The 20,954-nt window shown below is 42.6% G+C and overlaps 2 protein-coding genes and 1 non-coding gene across 3 annotated transcripts in view; 1 reads left to right on the top strand and 2 right to left on the bottom strand.

The window, feature by feature from the left end:
* Positions 1–540: 540 nt before the first annotated feature.
* Positions 541–19,811, bottom strand: WDR82 (WD repeat domain 82). Its single transcript, XM_038566257.1, has 9 exons — positions 19,342–19,811; positions 14,799–14,896; positions 11,938–12,004; positions 6,979–7,078; positions 6,389–6,505; positions 5,998–6,153; positions 5,524–5,593; positions 4,815–4,957; positions 541–3,348 (listed from the first exon to the last, which is right to left on the bottom strand). The coding sequence occupies exons 1-9, from the start codon at positions 19,500–19,502 to the stop codon at positions 3,319–3,321; spliced, it is 942 nt and encodes a 313-aa protein (XP_038422185.1). The 5' UTR covers positions 19,503–19,811; the 3' UTR covers positions 541–3,318.
* Positions 13,301–13,379, bottom strand: MIRLET7G (microRNA let-7g). The gene has a single exon (NR_049266.1). It is a non-coding gene; the product is annotated as a microRNA let-7g (primary transcript).
* The window catches only part of GLYCTK (glycerate kinase), a 34,528-nt gene continuing 32,456 nt past the window's right edge, over positions 18,883–20,954 (top strand). Inside the window, exon 1 of the mRNA XM_038566255.1 lies at positions 18,883–19,016. The gene's annotated coding sequence lies outside the window, so the exon portion shown is untranslated. The remainder of the gene's footprint in view (positions 19,017–20,954) is intronic.

The following is a 20,954-nucleotide window of genomic DNA, read 5'->3' as shown; positions in this document are numbered from 1 at the left end:
GGTTATCAAGCTATTGGGCAGGCCCTCTGCCAGAACTGGTACAGGAGCCTAAGAGAAGCAGCCCCATTATCTTTGCCCCATAGAAGCCAGGGCCACTGTAGCAGGGCAAACTATTCCAGCTAGAAGCTGCCGATCTGATCAAGGGTTGAGGTAACAATGGGGCATGAAAGGCAGCCTGAGGTACGTGCCAGCGTCTGAAATACTATTTCAGTGCTGTCTCAGGTTGGGTCTTCCCAGTCACTCATTTCTGGCCCCGTGGCTGCTATTAGAGCCTGTGGTTGAGACCACCCAGGCTGCTATGCGTTGTTTGGGTCTAGGGTTTTTTCCCACCAGCCAGGCCACAGGCCTTGGTCACCGGGAACAGGCAGGGGCAGTCCCAGGGAGTCCAACAATCCATCCACACAGCATTATGAGTCCCAGGGTGAGTCAAGAGGACTAACAGGAGACAACCCACCCCTCCCTCCCAACTCTAGGGAACCATGCAAACCATGCTATGGAAACTCAACAACGGAGTCTACAGCCATAAAACTTTAAGACTGGTAACATGGAAAAAATGTTTATATGTTAAGTACAAAAGGGACATAAAATTGTATATACAGTAGAATAACAACTATGTAAACACACCAAAAATCTATGCACAGAAATGTCTAGAGGAACATTTAACACCAAAAGATTAACAGTGGTAGCATTTGGGTGGCGAACTGATTCATTTAAAAATTCCCCAAATTTCCTCAATAAGCATTAATTATGATTGCAACAGGGAAGTTTTTGTCTAAAAAATAATAAAAATAAAAACACCCCACTGGCTGGTGGTTGAGCAGTGCAGTGTCACTTACAAACTGGTGGCTTTGGCCTAAACTCTTGAGAGTACGTACGGTGTGTGCCCCCTCCCACCCCAGAGAGCTGGAGTACCCCTGGCTCCACTGAGAGCATCCCTGCAGCCCCATACCTCTGCTCCCTTTATTCTGCCTCATTCCCACATCGTTTCCAGTCACTTCCAGCCAGTATCTTTCCTCTTTCCTTCCACACTCAGGAGCCAGCTCTCTAGCCACAGGTCCCTAGAAAGAGAGGCAGTGCTGTGCATATTTCAAAGGACATGGTACCTCAGCTTTGGACACACAGAAACTCAATAGAAATCCTCTTCCTTACTGACAGGCAAGTGGCTGCTCTGGTTGCAGGTATGTTAATTATGCAGCCCTTGTAAATCCACAGTCTCAAGCACTCTCTGGACAGTTACTCCTACCATGAATTTTCTACCCTGAAGAGCCATGAGTGGGCAGTAATAGCTCAGATCATCTGGTTTCTAAAAGTTCTTCCACTCTGAGAAGGCAGAGCTATTGATGGTGGCATTGCAGATTCCAGTCTACGTTTTGAAAAGATGTATGCCCCTTGCCCTTTAAGCTTGAGGAACAAGTCAAAAGTAACTGCTAACAAAACAGTAACTGCTAGCAATTCACAGCCTATTCCGGCTGCTGAACAAAAGCAGTTAATGGCTTGCTCCCCCCTTTAGCAGCTGTGTACTCTTGGGCAAATCATAACCTTGCTGAGCCTGGTTCTGTATCTGCAGGGAATGTATGACCTGCTCACGTGTTTGGGGACTTAGTGAAATAACATGCCACTGGTCCAGCTTTAAGAAGGCCATAACAGGGGAAGGAAAGGCTATGAGCCAGTCTTAGCTCATCTCAACCCTGATCAAGACCTCTCCCCCTTCCAAGAGAAGGCAAGGAAAAGAAGAAAGCAGACATACCAGGTAAACAGGAATGACCTGTAATTGGAAAAGAAGCTTCAAACTGAAAATGCTCTGGTTCCAGCATCTTGTCCCCAAACGCTAGAAGCCAGACACAAAAGGCATGCAAAAGTGACTGTCACACACGTACAGGCGCAGACAGAGCATCACCGAGCAAAAAAGGGGGCTAATACTGCAGAAAGGGCCCCAAAGTGCGGCTTGAGGAACACAAGGGAAGTTATCCCAAGACCCTCATTTAGCTGCCATGGGAACAGCAAACACTTGAAGCTTTGCTTCATTCTGTCTCCCAAAGGAAAAAGTTAATAGAGAAGACTAACACTTGTGGCAAACACTATTAGAAAGGATGCAGTCTTTCTCCTGGGCTGCAGGACCCCATCTCCTTCTGCTGAACTCTTGAGAAGTGACATATTCCATATACATATATATATATGCATGCATACATACATACATACATATATATACATATGTATGCACACACGGATATATTTAAATGAAGGTGTACACACTGTGCTAAAATACCAACAACAGAAACCCCATGTCATATATAAAAAGGCTAAATATAACATATAACACAGGCCTAGAGCCAGCTCTTACTTGGGAGCTGGAAAAGGGGTGGTATCCTCTGGAGACTGTACACAATTTGGGGTGGGCAGGGAAGGCATCAGTGTAAACAACTCAGACTCACTCCACAATACTGGCCCACAGGAAAGCGTGATGTATCTCATGTACAAAAATAAACTCCCACCTTGCTTTTGTATAAAACCAAGCTTGGCAGGCACCAAGAAAGACTGCAGGTTTGTCTTAATGATAGGGGATCACATCAGGCTACCGCTAAACTGCCCAGCAATAGGAACTTACCTCACCTGCAACCTCCACTTCCCACTCTCTCAGGCTCCTGTGCCATTTCCCACCCAAAACTCAGAGCCTTGAGGCATGCCCTGATCACCTACCCTTACACAACTAACTCACAAGGGTTCCTGACAAGGTCCTCCTTTCTGTATCTGTCCCTTTCTTACCCCAAGATATATGAAGACTTATTTCTGTAAATGTTTGGCACCTAAGTGACATGATGGTTGTGGAACAATGCCACAATGACACGGGGAGACCCAGTAACAAGACATGCAGGGTGAGGGCAAGGGGTGCTGAGCTGCCCTTAGCATCTCAAAACCAGAACTGTAGCTTCCCATGCATTTACAGGGGTGGGAGAAGGGATGTGCAGAATTAACAACTTCACCGGCTCCTCAGCAGCAAATACATTCAAAATTGAAGGCGTCTTGAGGGCCCCAGTATACCCTAATCATGAATCTGGTCACTCCTCTGGAGGAGCTCAGTGCAGTGACAGCTGGAAAATCTGAAGTCCTGATAGAATCTGCCACACCAAGAGTCTTTTTGAAGAAGCTCGGCAAAGTCCTTTTTTTCTTTTGAGCAGATGTACAGCACATCCATGGGAAGGCCATGTGGAAGGATGCTCTCCAGCCCAGTCAAATGATCCAATCCAGTATCTCAGTCCCCTCTGAGTTTTTTCCTGTTGGCCACCCTCACTGTACATAAACAGCCGAGCAGCACCAAGGTCAGTCATCAATGGTAGGCAACCAAAAGGCCTGGAAGGAGAAACAAAGTCAACTTTTAAAAAGGCAACCCTCTCTCCTCAATGCTGAGGGTTCTTACTCCTCACCACAGCATCACCATGCCCAACCCCATTGGTGAGGAATTACAGCTGGTGGCCTTCTCTCATTACCAATCAATTCAGGCAATCTATGGAGAAACACTGCCCCCTCCACATGAAAGTTAAGCTAGTTCTGTCTCCAACACTGTCTACCTCCTACCCTAGAGGTCCAATGGTAAGGAAAAACAGGAAAGCTGTCTGAGAAGTGGGTATCTAGGTAACCTGGCCTCATTGTTAATCTGCCAGGTAACCTCCAATAGGTCCTCTCCTTCCTGAGCTGTAAAAAAGTGAAAGGGATTGAACTGGTTTTGCCACATTTCTTTCCAACACTTTCCTTAGTTGGAAAAAAAAAAGGGGGCAATGTGTTCTGGGTAGGCTAAAGCAAAATCCCTCATCCTCAAATACTCAGGTAGATTTAAGAGATGCCAAAAAGAAACTGTGACTGAGACATGCTTTGTTCTAGCACTAGCATTGTCTAAAGAAGAGACAGGGGCCTAGAGGAAATTCTAAGTAATGAGTTATGATCAATTGTAAGAAATTCTGAGTTTTTCAGCAAAAACTGAAAGAAATGGCACACCGAGAGGCTGTAGCCACAAAAGGCTGGTAATATTTTATTTCTTCAAAATATTTTTTTTTTTTTTTAAATTTTTATTTATTTATGATAGGCACACAGTGAGAGAGAGAGAGAGGCAGAGACACAGGCAGAGGGAGAAGCAGGCTCCATGCACCGGGAGCCCGACGTGGGATTCGATCCCGGGTCTCCAGGATCGCGCCCTGGGCCAAAGGCAGGCGCTAAACCGCTGCGCCACCCAGGGAAAGACAAAATTGAGGCTTCTGGGTGGCTCAGCTGGTTAAGCATCTGTCTTTGGCTCAGGTCATGATCTTGGAGTTGCAGGATTGAGCCCCATGTGGGGCTCCATGCTCAGTGGGGAGTCTGCTTCTCCCTCTGCTCCTCACCCTGCTCGTGCTGTCACTCGCTCGCTCTCTCTCAAGTAAAATCTTTTAATAAATAGGTATAGGACAAGCATGCAAGTTCTTGTTCCTCAACTGGTGGCTTCCCTGGTTCACTACCTCCTATTATCTGATCTCTGGTTGGACTGGTCTTTTACTTTTTTTTATTTTTATTTTTTTAAGATTTATTTATTTAGGGGGGTAGTGGTAGAGGGAGAGAGAGAAGCAGACTTCCCATTAGGCAGGGAGGCTGACTCAGGGCTTGATCCCAGGACCTTGAGATCACAACCTGAGCTGAAATCAAGAGTCTGACACTTAAGGACTGATCTTTCACCAGGCCACCAGGTGCTTCTTGTAACATACCTATTTACAATGCAGCTTGCCGTGCTCACTGAAGCACCTACCACCCCAACCAGAAAGGGCCCCTAAGTGGGAGTCATGTTCACATACCATGTTGGAACATGCGCTGGCAAAGGTCATGAACTTGGGGTTGAACTGCAAACAAGTAATGGGGCCTGTGTGCTTGCCATCCAACACAGCTACTTTTATACCACTCTCTCCATTCCAGACATGGATCTTGCCATCCTCTGAACCTAAAGGGAATGGTAAAGAAAAATACAACAGCTCAAGGTGCAATGAAAAAACAAATAGGAAAGATATGGATTGATATCTGCAGAAAAGCCCAGCTTCGGGCCCCTCATCAGAAATTGAGGACGAAAAGGCAGTAAAGAAAAGAGACTTTGGAAACTGAAACTGATCTTAACTGTAGTTATTTGTTCCTGAGCAAGTCATTTCCCCTGTAACTTCAGTTTTCTCATGTAAAAAGGAGGCTGAATACTATCACACCCTACCAACATTGAGCCACTGACAACCTAATGTAGGGTTATATCAGGAAGTTAGTATTACTAGTAATATTGTGCTTGTAAGAGTTTAATTCTTATGCTAATCCAGGGAAGATCAACGTTAATCCCAGTAAAGAACTGCAAAATCAGGATAAAGACACTACACTTTTGGCATAATGTACTATACTGAAATCTGAGAATGTCTATCAAAAGGATAATAAGTAGTATCTTAATTAGTTAAAACTAACAAAAATAACACAAGAAACAAATGTACAGTACCAGAGAAATAACCTCCAAGGGGGATAAAGAAAGCTTACCAATCATAATAAACTGGGAGTCTGGAGTAAATGAGGCTTCCAGAGTAACAGCTTTGCTATTGGCATAACCCTAAAAAAAGAACAGTTCTCTTATCACAGCCCTGCCTGCAAACACTGACCCAGCACACACATCACCTTTCCATGAAACCCTCTCCTCCTCATGCGTAGTGTCACCAATGTTCCACACAAGGTTGGTACTCTTTACAATTCAACCCCATCTCCAGCTCCATATTCAATGCAACAATCAAATTATTATGGTCAAGGATTATTTTGTATCTAAACTCCAAATTTGGGTCACTGTGTGAGAAGTGAATGTCTCGGAATCCAAGAGAAGTTCATGTCCAGAATGAAAATGCAAGCCCGTGCCTCCATTGGTGAGTTAAGGATAACTGCTGGTCACCAACCAGCTAACATAATTCTCAGCCCAGGAGGTGAGACCACAGAAATAACTACGCTCAAAGGTTGTCAGCTCACCCCAAAGGTGTGCATCACCACTCCTTTGAATGCATCGATGAGACGGATGAAGCTGCCATTGGTGGAGATGAGGATGAGTTTACCATCATTGCTGAACTTAAGTCCTGTCCACTCACAAGTCCGATCGTACTGCATCTTAAAAGTCGCAAATGGCCCCTGAAATGATAAAGACAGCAGCCCCAGCCCAAGGCCCATCAGTGTTCCTCTTGCCAGAGCCAACTCTGATTCTGTCCCTTTAGATTTCTTTTTGACTAGGAAACGCAGAGGGAGAACTACTGCTCCAACATTCTCTAAAGTCTACCACATACCTCCTCTACCATGGAAAAGGCTCCCATCTTACCCTTCAAAACTTCTGTAATGTCAAGATAGCTCAAAGACTCAAAGGTTTTACCTTATCAAAAGAGCGAAGGTCATAAAGTTTAACCATTTCAGAATTGACACCTGCAGCAAAAATTAACCCTTCTGGATCAAAGGAACAAACTGGCTTGCCTTGTAGATGCATGAGGCCCTAAGAAAAAATAAAAAGAAAAGTTAATGAACCCAGGATTCTACCATTATATAATTAATTTTTTCCAATAAAAACTAAGAAAGGGACACAAAAAAGGATACCTGCCTACCTAGGGAATGAAAAAGCAAAAAACTAAAATGAGGGTTTTTACAAACACATCTCCATAAAACTAGCTTCATCAGCCCTAACTGTACAATTCTATAAACACTGAATTCAAATAAAAGCTATAGCTCACAGGTTTTAGGAAAACGGTTTTGAAAGCAAAAAGCCACAGAGCATAACACAATATGCACTGGATTAGTGTATTTGCTTAATTACCAGCTACCTACCAGGAAGACAGATTTTCTCCAAAGTTTAGAAAGACTCTGGGATCTCAAAATAGAATCATTACTTTCTCCTTTCTTTGAGAGGAGGAGCTGATGACATTGCCTACCATAGAAAACACTCAAAGTGTAACTGTGAGGTACCATTACCTGGCAGTTAGGAGACCGGAGATCCCAGAGTCGAATGGTCTTATCAAGAGACCCAGAAATGAAAGTGTCATCCACAGGTGACATGGACAAGGCCACCACCCTGCAATGCATCAAGATAAATAGGAGTTGAAGCAAAATATTTGCAAAAATTGGATGTGAACTCTAAACCCCTCTATCTACACCTGTTCTTCCAAAACTGCCATTTTAAGAAACATACATATACAAGTAATCTGGAATAACCAAAGGCAACTAATATAATGAGAAAAGAAACAAAACTACAACATAAAAATGTAAATCAAACCACAAGGAGATATTACTTCACAATAGATAAGTGTTGGTAAGGATATGGAGAAATTAGAACTCTCACGCATTGCTGACTGGAATGTAAAATGGTGCAGTTGCTTTTTAAGTTTTCCAGTTCTTCAAAAAGTTAAAGACAGATAATTACTAAAGGGCCCAGAAATTCCACCTCTAGGTATATACCCAAGGGCAATGAAAGTATGTCTACACAAAAATGTACACATATGTCCACAGCAGCATTATTCATATTACCCGAAGAGTAGAAACAACCCCAATGCCCATCAACTAATGAATGGATAAGCAAAATGTGGTACATACATATAATAAAACATTATTTGCTAACAAAAAGAAATGAAGCCCTGGTTCATGTTACAACATGTATTCACCTTGGAAACATAGTAAATGAAAGAACTGGACATAAAAGGCCACACAGTGTCTCATTTACACAAAATATCCAGAATAAGCAAAGCTATAGAGACAGAAAGTAGATTAGTGATTGCTGGGGACTTGAGAAGAGGGAATGAGAAGTGACTGCTAATGGGTGCAGGGTTTCTATTTGGGAGTTATGAAAATGTTTTGGATTAGTGATGATTGTTGCCCAACTCTGTGAATATACTAAAAACCTGAACTGGGTACTCTGAGAGGATGAATTTATGGTATTAAACTATATTACAATTAAAAAACAAAACAAAAAACTCTCATGATTCCTTAGGGTTTTGAGGACTACACTAACAGTCTCAAACCTGAGTGCCATTTGCATCACCCGAGGGGTGGACTGAAACACAGACTACTGGGATCTACTCCTAGAACTTCTAATCCAGTAGGTCTGGGGTGAGGTCTGAGAACTTGTACTTCTTTCTAACAAGCTCCTAGGTGATGATAAGACTGTTGGCTTGGGCACCACACTTACTAAGCCACAGGTCTGTGCTAATAGCAACTGTATTTTTGATATGGGTCCCCTTTTGTGGTTATAGCATTAAGAGTCACTCACTAGAAGACCTCTCTTCAAAAGGTTCACCCTGAGCTCTCTTGTCCCCTCTGCTCATTTTCTCACTCTACCACACCCTGCTCTGAAGATACACACTGCCTCCCAAGCATTTGGGCCTGGCCTGCAAGGAAGGACGGCACGTGGCTCTACTTCATCTGCCTCTCAGAACACACCACAACCCCAACCCAAATGAGGGGAGCTAGGACCTATATAGCACCTATGATTCTACAGTACCACCTACAGAGAAAGCCCTTGTGAAAACAGACATTTGGATAACTCTTCCTTCCGAATTATGGAAGAGTAGTTCCATACATTCTGGCTTGGCTGTAAAACACTTCACAGATACAGGAGCTGATATTATAGATGAAGATTATAAAAGAAATGTTGGTGTTGTGCTATCTCATTTTGACAAAAGCTTGAAGTCAAAAAGATGACCAAAATCGCACAGCTTATTTGTGAATGAACTTTTTTTTAAATTTTTATTTATTTATGATAGTCACACAGAGAGAGAGAGGCGGAGACATAGGCAGAGGGAGAAGCAGGCTCCATGCACCGGGAGTCTGATGTGGGATTCGATCCCGGGTCTCCAGGATCGCGCCCTGGGCCAAAGGCAGGTGCTAAGCCGCTGCGCCACCCAGGGATCCCGTGAATGAACTTAAAAAAAAAAAAAAAAAATCTAGAAATAGAAGTTGTTCAAGTTTTGGATGACACTGTAAGGGGTTCAGGAAGTTTTCGTGCCACTGGAAAGAATTAAAATTTATGCCATGAATAGAAAATGAGAAAATACACTTTTTTAAATAAAGTTTTTATCTAAAGAAGAATTTCTAACAATTCAACTCAACTAATATCTGGACTAGTTCCTCAACTTAAACATTTAAAGATATCGTAAGCCAAAATTTCCTGAATGCTGAGGTGGTAATAAAAGAGTGAGCAGAATGCATGTGGACATGTAATTTTAATGCCATGGTATTCAGGGCAAAAGCTCAGAGGAAATCTGTCTTGGCACAAGACTCTATGCTAAGAGATAAAGGATATACAATGAGAAGCAAAACCTCAACTTTAAGAAATAAGAAAGCTTAACTAGCCCAAAGAAATCTGAGAGATGGTCAGAGAAGGCCTTCCAGAAGAAGCAGCACACATAGAGGACAGGATTTCATCGGGAAATGCCCTTACAGAAAAAGTGCCAGGTAGGAAGGCATGAGGTCCACATTCAGGAAGCAGCCCAGAGTTCACCTTAACTCAAATGTCAGGAGATAATGCTAAGAAAATGAGAGCTGAAGGGAGGCAAGCTTGATTCCAAAGGAAAGGAGCAGACAGATACAGCGAACCATTAAAGTTTCCGGGCAGAGACTGTGAAGTGGTCAGAGCTGTACATAGGATGCTAAAGCAGGATGATGAGGGATTGGGAGATTAATTAGGATTTGCCAATAATTCACTTGATATAGGGCATGAGCTGGGGCAGAAGAAAAGGAAAGAACAGAGCGAAGTGACACATGAGGTTAAACCTAGGCAGAATCAATAGGATTAACAGCTCACTACATGTGAAAGCAGGGAAAGAAAGCAAACAAGTAACAGAGGCTTTGAGTCAGGATAATTAGAAGAACAGTGATGAGGAAATATGACACAAACAGAGAAGAGTGGGCCCAAGGCATGTAACAACGAGGGATGGTGTGCTGGACCTATCAGGTGGGGGCATGAAAGAAACACCTACTTAGACGTATATAAAACCTGGAGGTGGAAATGGAGTCTGGAAATCAGAATAGACATGAATTGAAAACACTGTTTTGGGAAGCCATCTGAGTAGAGGTGAATGAAATTAGTGATGGAGATATCTGAAAAATATAAAGAGAGGAAGAAAAACTAGGGTAGAACCTTGTTTATTTTAAAGTCAAAAGAAGGGAGGCCAAGAATAACAAGAGTAGAACCAAGATGGGAAAAGCAAGCTGCCAAAGGAAAATAAAAGTCGTGGAGAAACTGAGCACCAAAAAATAAAATAAAATAAAATAAAAGCATACAAAACCCCAAGGCAGTATATTTTAACGGGAGGCAGCAGGAAAAGGGAAATAAAACAGCTTAGAAAAAGCCCCACAAATGATTCTAGGAATAGACCGAATAATTTAAACAGTGAATGAGTGTGAGGAGGTGGAGATGGGAGTATGTAGATTATTCTTTCATGTTTGACAGTTAAAAGGAGTGGGAAATAGGTTCAAGAAATAGATTTAAGATAAAGAAGACCAAGTAAGTTTGTAGGCAACAAGGAAAAGTCTAGTTAAAAAAACAGAAGCAAGCAGAAGGAGGGAGGTTGGTTTTGTCAAGGAAGAAAGCCTATTTCTTTTCAAGAAAAGGGTTCCAAGGAAGAGGCAAAAGGGATAGAAGTTGAAAAGAACTCATTTTGGATGGCCTTGATTTTCTCAAAACAAAAGAGGCACAAAGTCATCTAAGAATCAGAACATCAAGAGGATGGATAATTAAGAAGATTGGAAAGAATTTTAAACAACTGCAATCAACTTATAATTACAGACAATACATTTGTGAACATTAATTTGACTACAAAGAAGCAAAAACATCTACTTGTCACAAGCCATTCTTTGTTTGGAACAACACAGTAACCAACAGCTGCTACCCTTCATCTTCAGCACAGATATGCCCTGCCCAATCAGAAGCGGAGCTGAAAACGGTGCTCTTGGCCCCCCTCCTGCCAGGGTTCCATACCACTCCAAGTCGTACTGGAGTAATGCTGTATTTGCAAACAAAAGCATGACAAAATACCCTCAGTGATTAAAATATCATCCAAATGAAAAGGAGTTCGGGGATCCCTGGGTGGCTCAGCAGTTTGGCACCTGCCTTCAGCCCAGGGTGTAATACTGGAGTCCCAGGATCGAGTCCCACATCAGGATCCCTGCTTGGAGCCTACTTCTCCCTCTGCCTGTGTCTCTGCCCCCCCACTCCCTCTCATAAATGAATAAATAAAATCTTTAAAAAAAAATAAATAAATAAAAAAATAAAGGAAAATGAGTTCAACATTCAACCCAAATTTAAAAAGCTGGAGAAAAAACACTGGGGAAACTGGGGTAGGAGAGAGAAATAAAATGCACTACAAAATAGAATAAGGAAACAAGCTTTTGAACTTTCAAAAGTAGCAAAGGACAATTTTATTTAATAATATTTTTGCAAAAAAAAATATTTTTGCATCCTCATTAAGATCTTCACATGGAATATACTTATGTAAAGCAGGGGTCTGCTGAAATGGGACCACCAATACTGGAAGAGGCCTCATACACGTAAATGGTGCTTTCATTAAGGGACATCTGATTATTATTTGGGGTTCCTAAATGATAAACATAATTTGTACTACATAGGTTTCCACAGAGTATCTTTAATCCACTTTTTTCCTAATTACATTTTATTATTTTTATTATTTTTTTACTTTTTTCCTAATTACGTTTTAACTTGAGATCTCAGTTTACCTACAAAGTCCTACCCCCTGCTTCCACAACCTCAGGTAATCAGGTGTTGGCTGTTTTAAGGAGGGTTAACAAGAGAAGATTAAGAAGGATGCTAAACAGTGGTGAGGAACTAGCTTCAGTTCACTAACAAAATCTCTCGAATCTCAGTTTCTGGATACCTCAGGGATAAAAGAATTATCTACTCCTATAACACCTGGGTCTTACCTTTTGCTATGTCCAGGAAAGTATCTGATGTATTTGTTGTCATGCAAGGACAGGTAACGAATAGTATCTGTAAGAAGACAAATAAGGCATGATGATATCCTATTATTTTTAAAGGAATTACTTTGCATTCATCTTGAAAACAAGATCAAAGAATTCATTGTTTCCATAACTCAAGCAAGGTGTAAATAAATAAGGTTAAGTAATTCCTCTCCACAGCTGAAGAGTGGGGTGGGCACTACAGATTTCACATAATTCAAAAGCTTAGTTCTCAAACTGATGTCATATAGAGCAATGTTTAAAGTCATTGTTACCACCAGTCTTTGGCTTCTGCATAGTTATAGTGCAACCTGTCCTGCAAAAATACCTGCCTGCGCCACTCCTCCAAAACACAATAGTTTTAGTGCCCACAAAATGGCAAGCCATAAAGGAAAACATTTAGCTGCTGAGGAACAGGCTCGAAGAATTAAGCAGCAATGCTAAACTAAGGATCAGGCTGGACTCTGGCATAATATTTTTGTCCAGGGTTCTCCAACGGTGTGTCAACCCAACTCTAACCTAAATGTTAACTGGATATACAATTTATATCAAAACTAAACAAATGGAAAAAAAAGTAATGTCCCACTACTTCTAAAATTAACCAGTGGTACTTTGTGTATCAGAGAAATAGGTTAAAAATAATAATAAAGTAGTCAAAAGAACAAATGAGGAAATCTGGATTAAAAATATCTTAAAATATTTAAAACTTAAACTCATTAATATACCAACAAGTCATAGCAGTGAGATTACCAGTATTAAAGAAAGGAAAAATCATAGAGGCTTGTGCTTGGGGAGAAAAATACACTCTTAAAACCCAAGCGATTCTATCTGAAAAAGTAAACAAAAAAGATGGTGGTGAGAAGGGAGTGAAGTGCCATAAAGAATAGAACTGGAAAGTGCTATGCCCCCAAAAAGACTAGGAATAAGAAGCAATTGTTGAGAAAGAGGCAACGGTGCCAAAATACAGACAGGAGAGCACAGAAAGAATATTCTAGAGGCAAATAGAACACAGAAACAAAGAGGCTGAAGGCACTAAGTCATTTCAGTGGTTCACAGGGGTACTTTCTAATAACAGGGCATTTGATCTGGGAAGGGGAAAATTGCACTTTCTGTTAAGTTCCAAAACGGAACTCTAATATAGTTTTCTTTGAAAATCTTCAAAGTCCTAGAATGACGACTACAAAATCTTTCTGGTTGTTCTATTTCTAGTAACGACTCACCTGCCCTAAGCAGAAAAAAAGACTTCCTCCCCATTACCTGTTCTCCCAGAGATGAGCAGGGCGTCGCCATCCTCTCCGCCCCACTCAGTAGCTGGTGCACTGTTCCTGGCAAGGCAGTGGCCTGTACAGTTATCTCCTGTACCGGGTGGTATCATAGACCCTCAAACTGTACAAACTACTACCTCAGCCTGGAATCAGGCAAAAGGAAACGGAGCGTTGGAGGAACTCTTCAGGATGCACTCGAGACAGGAAAGGCAACATCCTCACAGCAGAGGCCTGGCAGCAAAGCTGCAAGTGCCACACATTTGCCTCATTTTGCACCATATTTGGAGAATCCTCACATTTAATCACCCGGAAAAATACCCCAACAGAAGAAGTATACCAGTCATTCAGATGATCACATAGATATGTTTCCTCAGGATCCTAATGTTTTATATTCTTGTCCAAAAGCATCAATTGCACTGCTTACTTAGAAAACCACTTCTGAAATAGAGGCATGAAAAGTAGAAATGATATACTTACTAAAAATCAAGTACAGGCAGAAAAGTCTCATAAAAAAAAAAAAGACTTCTGCCCATCTGCTCTGAGATAGGCATAGCCACAATAGCAGTCTAAGTGATCTTTGTTGGGTGACATCAGAAAAATTTTACTGTAGGGATGCATGGGTAGCTTAGTTAAGTGTCTTGTCTGACTTTTGATTTCAGCTCAGGTCATGATCTCAGGGTTGTGAGATGGAGCCCCCAGTTGGGCTCTGCACTGGGTGTGGAGCCTCCCTCCCTCCCCCCTCATCACACTCTCTTAAAAAAACAAAAAGTCCTAACATGAGTGTTACATAGATCAATTACTAAGATGAATTGTCAACTGAGAATGACTTATTCCAGGGGAAATAGAGGTAAAAACAGAGATCATTAGAGAAAGAAATTCACAAGTTTAATTTCCAAAAATAACTCTTTACTCTTCAAAGACATTAATTTTAGTTAAAAGTTAAAAGGGGAGGGTGTGCTTGGCTGGCTCAGTTGGTAGAGCATGCAACTCTTGATTTTGGGGTTGTGAGTTTTGAGCCCCACATTAGGTGTAGAGATTACTTAAAATCTTTAAAAATAAATAAATAAATAAAAGTAAAAAGGGAAAAGGAACAAAAGACCCTGAAATCAAAGATAATTAAGGTCAATACACTGTCCTTTATGACACACACCATAAAAGATAGGGCATACACCAGAAACTCCTCTAAGGTCCTTAAATTACCATAGCTCAAGCATTTGTGGTTATCTACCACTTGTGATATGTCAAGTATTCTTTCCTTTTATATATTTTAAAAGTATTCTTTCAAGTTTAAAGAAGTACAAACAATAAGCATAATCAATTGCTTCCTATACCCACTCTCCATTCTAATCTGGAGACCTTTCATACTGTTTCAAGTCCTTCCAAAGTACTAGTGGATTGCTTCTAGCATCCCTTGAGTCATAACAATGTTGGCATTGCTAACATCATAAGAAACTATTTAAATTAAACTAACTCTAACCAGAGCAGAAGCAGTCACAAAGATTCCAAGAACGATTTAAAAGAAACTATGACCAAAACTTCCTAAAAAGAAGGCTTGCTTACCGTCTATTTTGTTAGAGCTGTAAACGACTGTGTTTGCTGCATGGGTATATCTGATGAGGTCCACGCCATATTTCTTACTGTACAGGGTTCTCTTTGGTCTGATGAGGAAATGGACAGAGAGAGAAAAACATCAAAATCCTCCATCACCGAATCTGGGATCTTCATATAAGAGAAGCACTTGAATGATGTGGCAAGGATGAGGATTCTTGGGAAACTCTAACACTGGAAACAAACAGATTTTTTTCCAAAAGAGAGGAAACAAATAGAATCAATCAAGTGCAACTTTCACCTCCGAACACCAAATGCTGAGGTTAGGAAGTGGGAGTAAATTTGAGGGCTCAAGTGAGTAAATTTTGAGAAAAAGTACGTCTATTTGGGTAGAAAGGCACATTAAACAACACAAGTCAGAACTTAAGGCAAAGAGGGATATGGGAATATGTCAAACCAATGAGGCCAGAACTTTTCTTAAGCCATTCACTTAGAAATAAAGGTCTTTTTTTCTAGAAGAAATGATTTATCAAAACTGAAACCAGATGCAAAACTGCTTGCCTTTCCTAATATAACCTGCTATTGCAGAAGCTATCCATCCTCCCTACCCTGCAAGTCCAAAGTACTTACTGAGTCCTATAGAAGGCAAAGCTAACTTTCATTAGAAAAAACTAGCCACTGGTTCTTTTTTCTTTTCTTTTTCTTTTTTCTTTTTTTTTTTTTAAGATTTACTTATTTATTCATGAGAGAGAGAGAGAGAGAGAGAGAGAGAGAGGCAGAGACACAGGCAGAGGGAGAAGCAGGCTCCATGCCGGCTGGATCCTGGAACTCCAGGATCAAGCCCTGGGGCAAAGGCAGGTGCTAAACCACAGAGCCACCCAGGGGTCCCCTGGTTTTCTTTTTAATGTAAAATCACATATTTCCAATCTAGAGGTTACCAATCCATTGAAGTTCCTTCAATGTTTCCCTTTATAGAACCCTCAGGATCAATTATCAAGCTAATAAAACAGATCTCAGCAAAACTTTAACCAAAAAATTCACCATATTCTACATTTAGGTGTAGGAGAATTTCCTAAATCCTGTACCAATGTTTACCAAGAGTTCCAATTTTGAAAAAGAAGTTCACGCTCTCCATGGAACCAAAATGCTGAACAATCTGATTACTCAAGCAGCTTTAAGAAGTCAAATATTTGCATTTTCAATTTTTGTTAATGTCAGTGAGGTCAAGAGTTTCGATACATAAAAACTTTTTCCAAACAAGACTTCTCACTCCCCTGCACTGAATTTTCCACTTTCTCACGTTTAACCTTTAGCTCAACTAAAAAGATCAGCCCAAAGGCTACCATGTTGAGTCCACTGTCCTGAGTTCTGCTGCAGGGTTACTGTGTGGTAAACTGAGTGAGCACATGCATGCACAAGCACAGGTTCTTGCTCTCAAAAAAGAGTACTTTGTTTTTACAAGTGAAAAAAGCAGCTTACTTATTTAAATAATTCGGTCTAAACTAGTGAAGATATATCCTTAGGAGCCAATGTTAAAGGGTGCGGTATAAGGAAAATTTTCAGTTCCACTTACATTTGCTCTATTTGTCTCAAATTTATCGAGAACACTAACCTTTGTTCTTAGTAACTGAAAATTTTTTAACTCATATTACTTCTTAGTTTGAAAGCTAGATCCTAATTTTTACATCCATTTCACAGGATCTTTACTAAGCCTATGCACTACATTTTTCCATGAATATTTTGGGAAGTTTCTTTCCACAAATTATGATTCTTATGATCAGGTATGAATAAATAATATTAAAGCCTGCTCTATGAATAATTTGCATCACCCAGAAGTCAATCTTTTATATTCTTTCATGTTGAAAAATCACTCAGTGGATGTTAACAAAACATGGACAAAATGAACACAAAACTAGAAAATATGAAGCATAAAGAACATTGTTTTAGCCATTTTCAAGCTCAAATTCTAACATTAGTACCATTTAGTAGAGCTACTATGCCTTCCGAAAAAGCAGTAACTCTTCTACCAATGTTGGTTTGACTTATACTAGGGGCAATTTTTTTTCCCTTCACATTACCACTTAAGATCATGGACTCGGAATCCCTGGGTGGCGCAGTGGTTTAGTGCCTGCCTTTGGCCCAGGGCGCAATCCTGGAGACCCGGGATCGAATCCCACATCGGGCTCCCAGTGCATGGAGCCTGCTTCTCCCTCTGCCTGTGTCTCTGCCTCTCTCTCTCTCTCTCTCTGTGACTATCATTTAAAAAAAAAAAAAAAGATCATGGACTCTTTAGGGTGTAAGACGTCTAATATTCAGAGAAGTGATCTGACCTCGGTCATATACTTGGTCACAAGGCCAAACTAGAACCCAGGTCACCTAACTACCAGGCCACACTCTTGCCACAGACCAAATGTCACAATTCACTGATAAGAGAAAATTTAAAAGAGCATGCCCTATACTATTATAGCAATGCTAAATTTTCTAATTTGGATAACGTGCTCTGGTTATATAAAAGAATGTCCTTTTGCTTAGGAAATCCATGTTGAAGTGTTTAGAGAGAAGGGGCTTGATACCTCCAATTTATTCTCTAATGGTTCAGAAAAAAATGCACACCTAAATATTTACATAGAGTGATAAAGCAAAAGGGGTAAAATGTAGCCAATTACTAGATGATATGGGAAATTTGAAATACTGTTTTAAGTTTTCTGTAAGTTTGTAATATGTAAAATTGCTACATGAGTAAATAAACTGCACTGTCATAAAATTAACATTTTACTTTTTTTTTTTTTTTTTTTTGGCATTTTACTTTTAACAAGACAGGACTTCCAAGTCATTGTCATTGCTTCCAACGAGTAGATATTATGCCACATTTGAAGACAACTAAGAAATGCTGTCACATGTCACAACCTTTATTTTCTTTGAATGAGAATATACATCTCCATCCTCAGGTTCCAGGAAGAGGTTCTAATCTGTGCACAAGCACTAAACATTAAGTCAGCCAGCTTCAAATTACTTTTAGCTTCAGAATCCAGCAACCCTGACACTCACTGCAGACTTATATGTTACTCTCTTCCAAGCTGATTCAAGTGGCCAGACCTGAACAGAAATCCATCTACTAAATGAATAATGGTCCAGCTAACAATTCTCTCTTTCCCCAGGACCACCACTTAGGCCAGTCTTCCATATACTGCAGGCAGATCCAGAACCAGTTACATAATACTTTTTCACAGCTCTCGTGGGGAAAAAAACTGGGGAGAAGATACAGCTTAAATCAAACCAGCATTACTTTAGATAACCAAATTCACAAATGAAGAGATAAGTTCCAAACGAAAGTTTATAGAAGGCACTGGTTTTAAAACAAAATAAAAGGCAAAAGGAAAGTGGGAGAATAGAAAACCTCAAGGACTCAAAAACTAAGATCTGCAACCAGGTAACAAAATGAAATCTGACAAAACCAGTAGCCACTGAATTAAACCAAATACCTGGAAACCTACTTGGGGAAGGTGGCTGAGGAAAGTAAAATCTAGCCTAAACCAGTTTCTGCTCCAAAGGAGCTCACAATTTAACAAGGAGAGAGCAAAGCAGGTCTACAAAGGGTAGGTGAAGCTGACAAGATGCCCAGAGAAAAGGGCAAAATGTGCTTTTAAGACTTTACAGAGATGGGGTGCAATGGATCTCCAGAGGACTTGGGGCAACACAAATTTCAGACCCTTAAAAAGTGTAATTTTTAAAAAAGTGTCTAAGAGGAAACATGAAATTGTTAGATTAGAATGTATTCTTTGTTTTCATAGCAGGTTCCCACTCAGGTCGGGATGGGACGGCCAAGTTCGTTTTTTTCCTGACAAAAAGGAAAAGTTTCTGATGTTGTTAAAAAGTTAACTACCACTAACTACATTAGTTAACTAAACGTGGGCATCGGGTCTGAGGGAGTAAGAGAATGATTTGGAACAGAAAGGAAAAGACAGGAGGCCCAAAGAGGCACAACAAATAAATCCTGACAGCTAAGAACTACGACCCACGCGGCCTTCCGGCAGAAGGCCGCGGGAAGCTGAGGGGCAGGGGATGGGCGGAGTGCCAGGGCTGAATCGAGGTCACCGAGGAGGGCAGAGCGAGCTGTGACGCTGCCGACTGAGGCAGGAGAGCAGCCTCTGCGGTTCTGCGCGGGGGTCGGAGCTGACCGGCACCTTTGACAGAGTCGGAGGAGCGGAAAAGCTGCCTGCCGGGGCCGAGGTGGGCGGACCGGGCGTTTAAAGGTCAAGGTCAAGGTGGGGTTTGGAGAGCGAGGCAGTAGCGTTTTTCCAGGAGGCCGAAGTCATACGAAATGATAAGGATATTATTTACCACTCTCATTTTTAAAAGAAAAGTAAAGGTCTCCCGGGCGGCTTCGGAGTGGAAGCGGCCCTGACAGCAGCGAGTGCAAAACAGGCCGGGGGAGGGCGGCGGGGCCGGGGGAGGGGACGGACAGCGGGATGAGCGCTGGGCCAAGAGAAGGAGGGAGGGAGGAACGGGCCGACGACACGCTCGGGCTCGGGCCCAGGGCCACCGCCGCACTCACTTGCCCTCCTGGCAGTCGTAGAGCACGATCGAGTCGTCGTCGCTGCTCGAGATGACCGTCTCGCCGTTGGGGCTGAAGTCGAAGCAGTTAATCTTGTCCGAGTTCTCGCGAAACACCTTGGCGACGCGGAAACTCCGCAGCACGCTGTCGGTCAGCTTCATGGCGGCGGCGGCTGGAGGAGGCGGCGGCGGCGGCGGCGGCGGCGCAGGGCTGGGGCGGGGCCCGGCGGCGAGCGGGCGGGCGGACTGACTGCCTGCCGAGGGGCCGACCCGGGCGGGGCGGGCGCCGCGCCGGCGGCGAGCGTAAGGGCAGCCGACAGTCGGCCCACCTCCTCCCCTTCCTCCTCCTGCACGTGCGACGCTCTTCGGGCCAGACTGCGGGGGCTCGCGGACCGTTCCTCCTCACGGTCGCCTCAGGGCCAACCGGCGCGACGCCGGCTCATTGTGTCCGCCATCTTGGGACGACAGGCAGAAGCCGAGGGCGAGGAGCCTTACCGCGGCGCACGCCGGGAAAGGGGGCGGGGCGGAGCGGGGGCGCGAGGCGGGCCGGTGGGGCGGTGACGTCAGTGCGGCCGCCCAGGAGCGGAGTGGAGTGGCGGGGTGCCCGAAGGCGGCGATTCTCTGGCGCGCAGTGGGGCCCGAGGGGCGCGGTTGTCCACCGCCTTCCCGCTGGGCCCGGAGGCAGCTGTGCCTGGGAGCCGTGAGCCTTTGCGCAGGATCGCAGTCCCCCTTAGAGGCTCCCCCTTCCCCAGGATCGCAGCCCCCCCTAGAGGCTCCCCCTTCCGCAGGCCACGGGGAGCAGGTACTGCGGGGGTCGGCTGCGCCACTGGAGGCCTGTTCTGGGGGTGAGTCAGTGGACCTATGGCTGGCGGGCTCTGACTGCTCGTGCACTACAGCGCCAGCATAGTTTCAGTTTCAGGTGGGTTGTTTGGTTTGGTTTGGTTTGGTTTTGTTTTGAGGTGTAATATACAGTAGCCTGCACAAAGTTTAAGTGCTTTTTTTAAAAATTTGGATATATACCTGTGTGACTCCTACCCAGAAGTTTTCTTTAAGCCTTCCTTAAAAACTTTTTAATTGACACATAACATGAAGTGCATAAAGTGAACGGATTTTAAGTGTACAGCTCCACACACTTGTAAGCACTTTTTAAGACATTTATAGCCTCAGAACTCATAGCATCAATTGCATGGAAATTTTTTAAATGGAGTTTTATCTCCTTATTCAACAAAATACAATTTTAAGTTCTCCAGATTTCCTCCTTTTTCGCATCTCTACGTGAACTTTATAAGTGCAACCATCTTTTTTTTCCTAGGTCAGTATTATATATTAAACATTTTTCCATGTTAGTAAACCGAATTGGCGGTGGTGTTCTTAATCGAGGTATCATTTATGTGCAGTAAAAAAAAAAACTGGCCTTTTAGGGACATCTAGGTGGCTCAGCAGTTGAGCGTCTGCCTTGGGCTCAGGGCGTGACCCCAAAGTTCCAGGATAAAGTCCCACATCGGGCTCCCTGCTTGGAGCCTGCTTCTCCCTCTCCCTCTGCCTAGGTCTCTCTGCCTCCCTTTCTCTGTGTCTCTCAAGAATAAATAAATAATCTTAAACAAACAAACAACC

Source organism: Canis lupus, chromosome 20, assembly GCF_011100685.1.
Source record: "Canis lupus familiaris isolate Mischka breed German Shepherd chromosome 20, alternate assembly UU_Cfam_GSD_1.0, whole genome shotgun sequence".
Classification (NCBI taxonomy): domain Eukaryota; kingdom Metazoa; phylum Chordata; class Mammalia; order Carnivora; family Canidae; genus Canis; species Canis lupus.
This window is presented reverse-complemented; position numbering and strand designations above follow the sequence as displayed.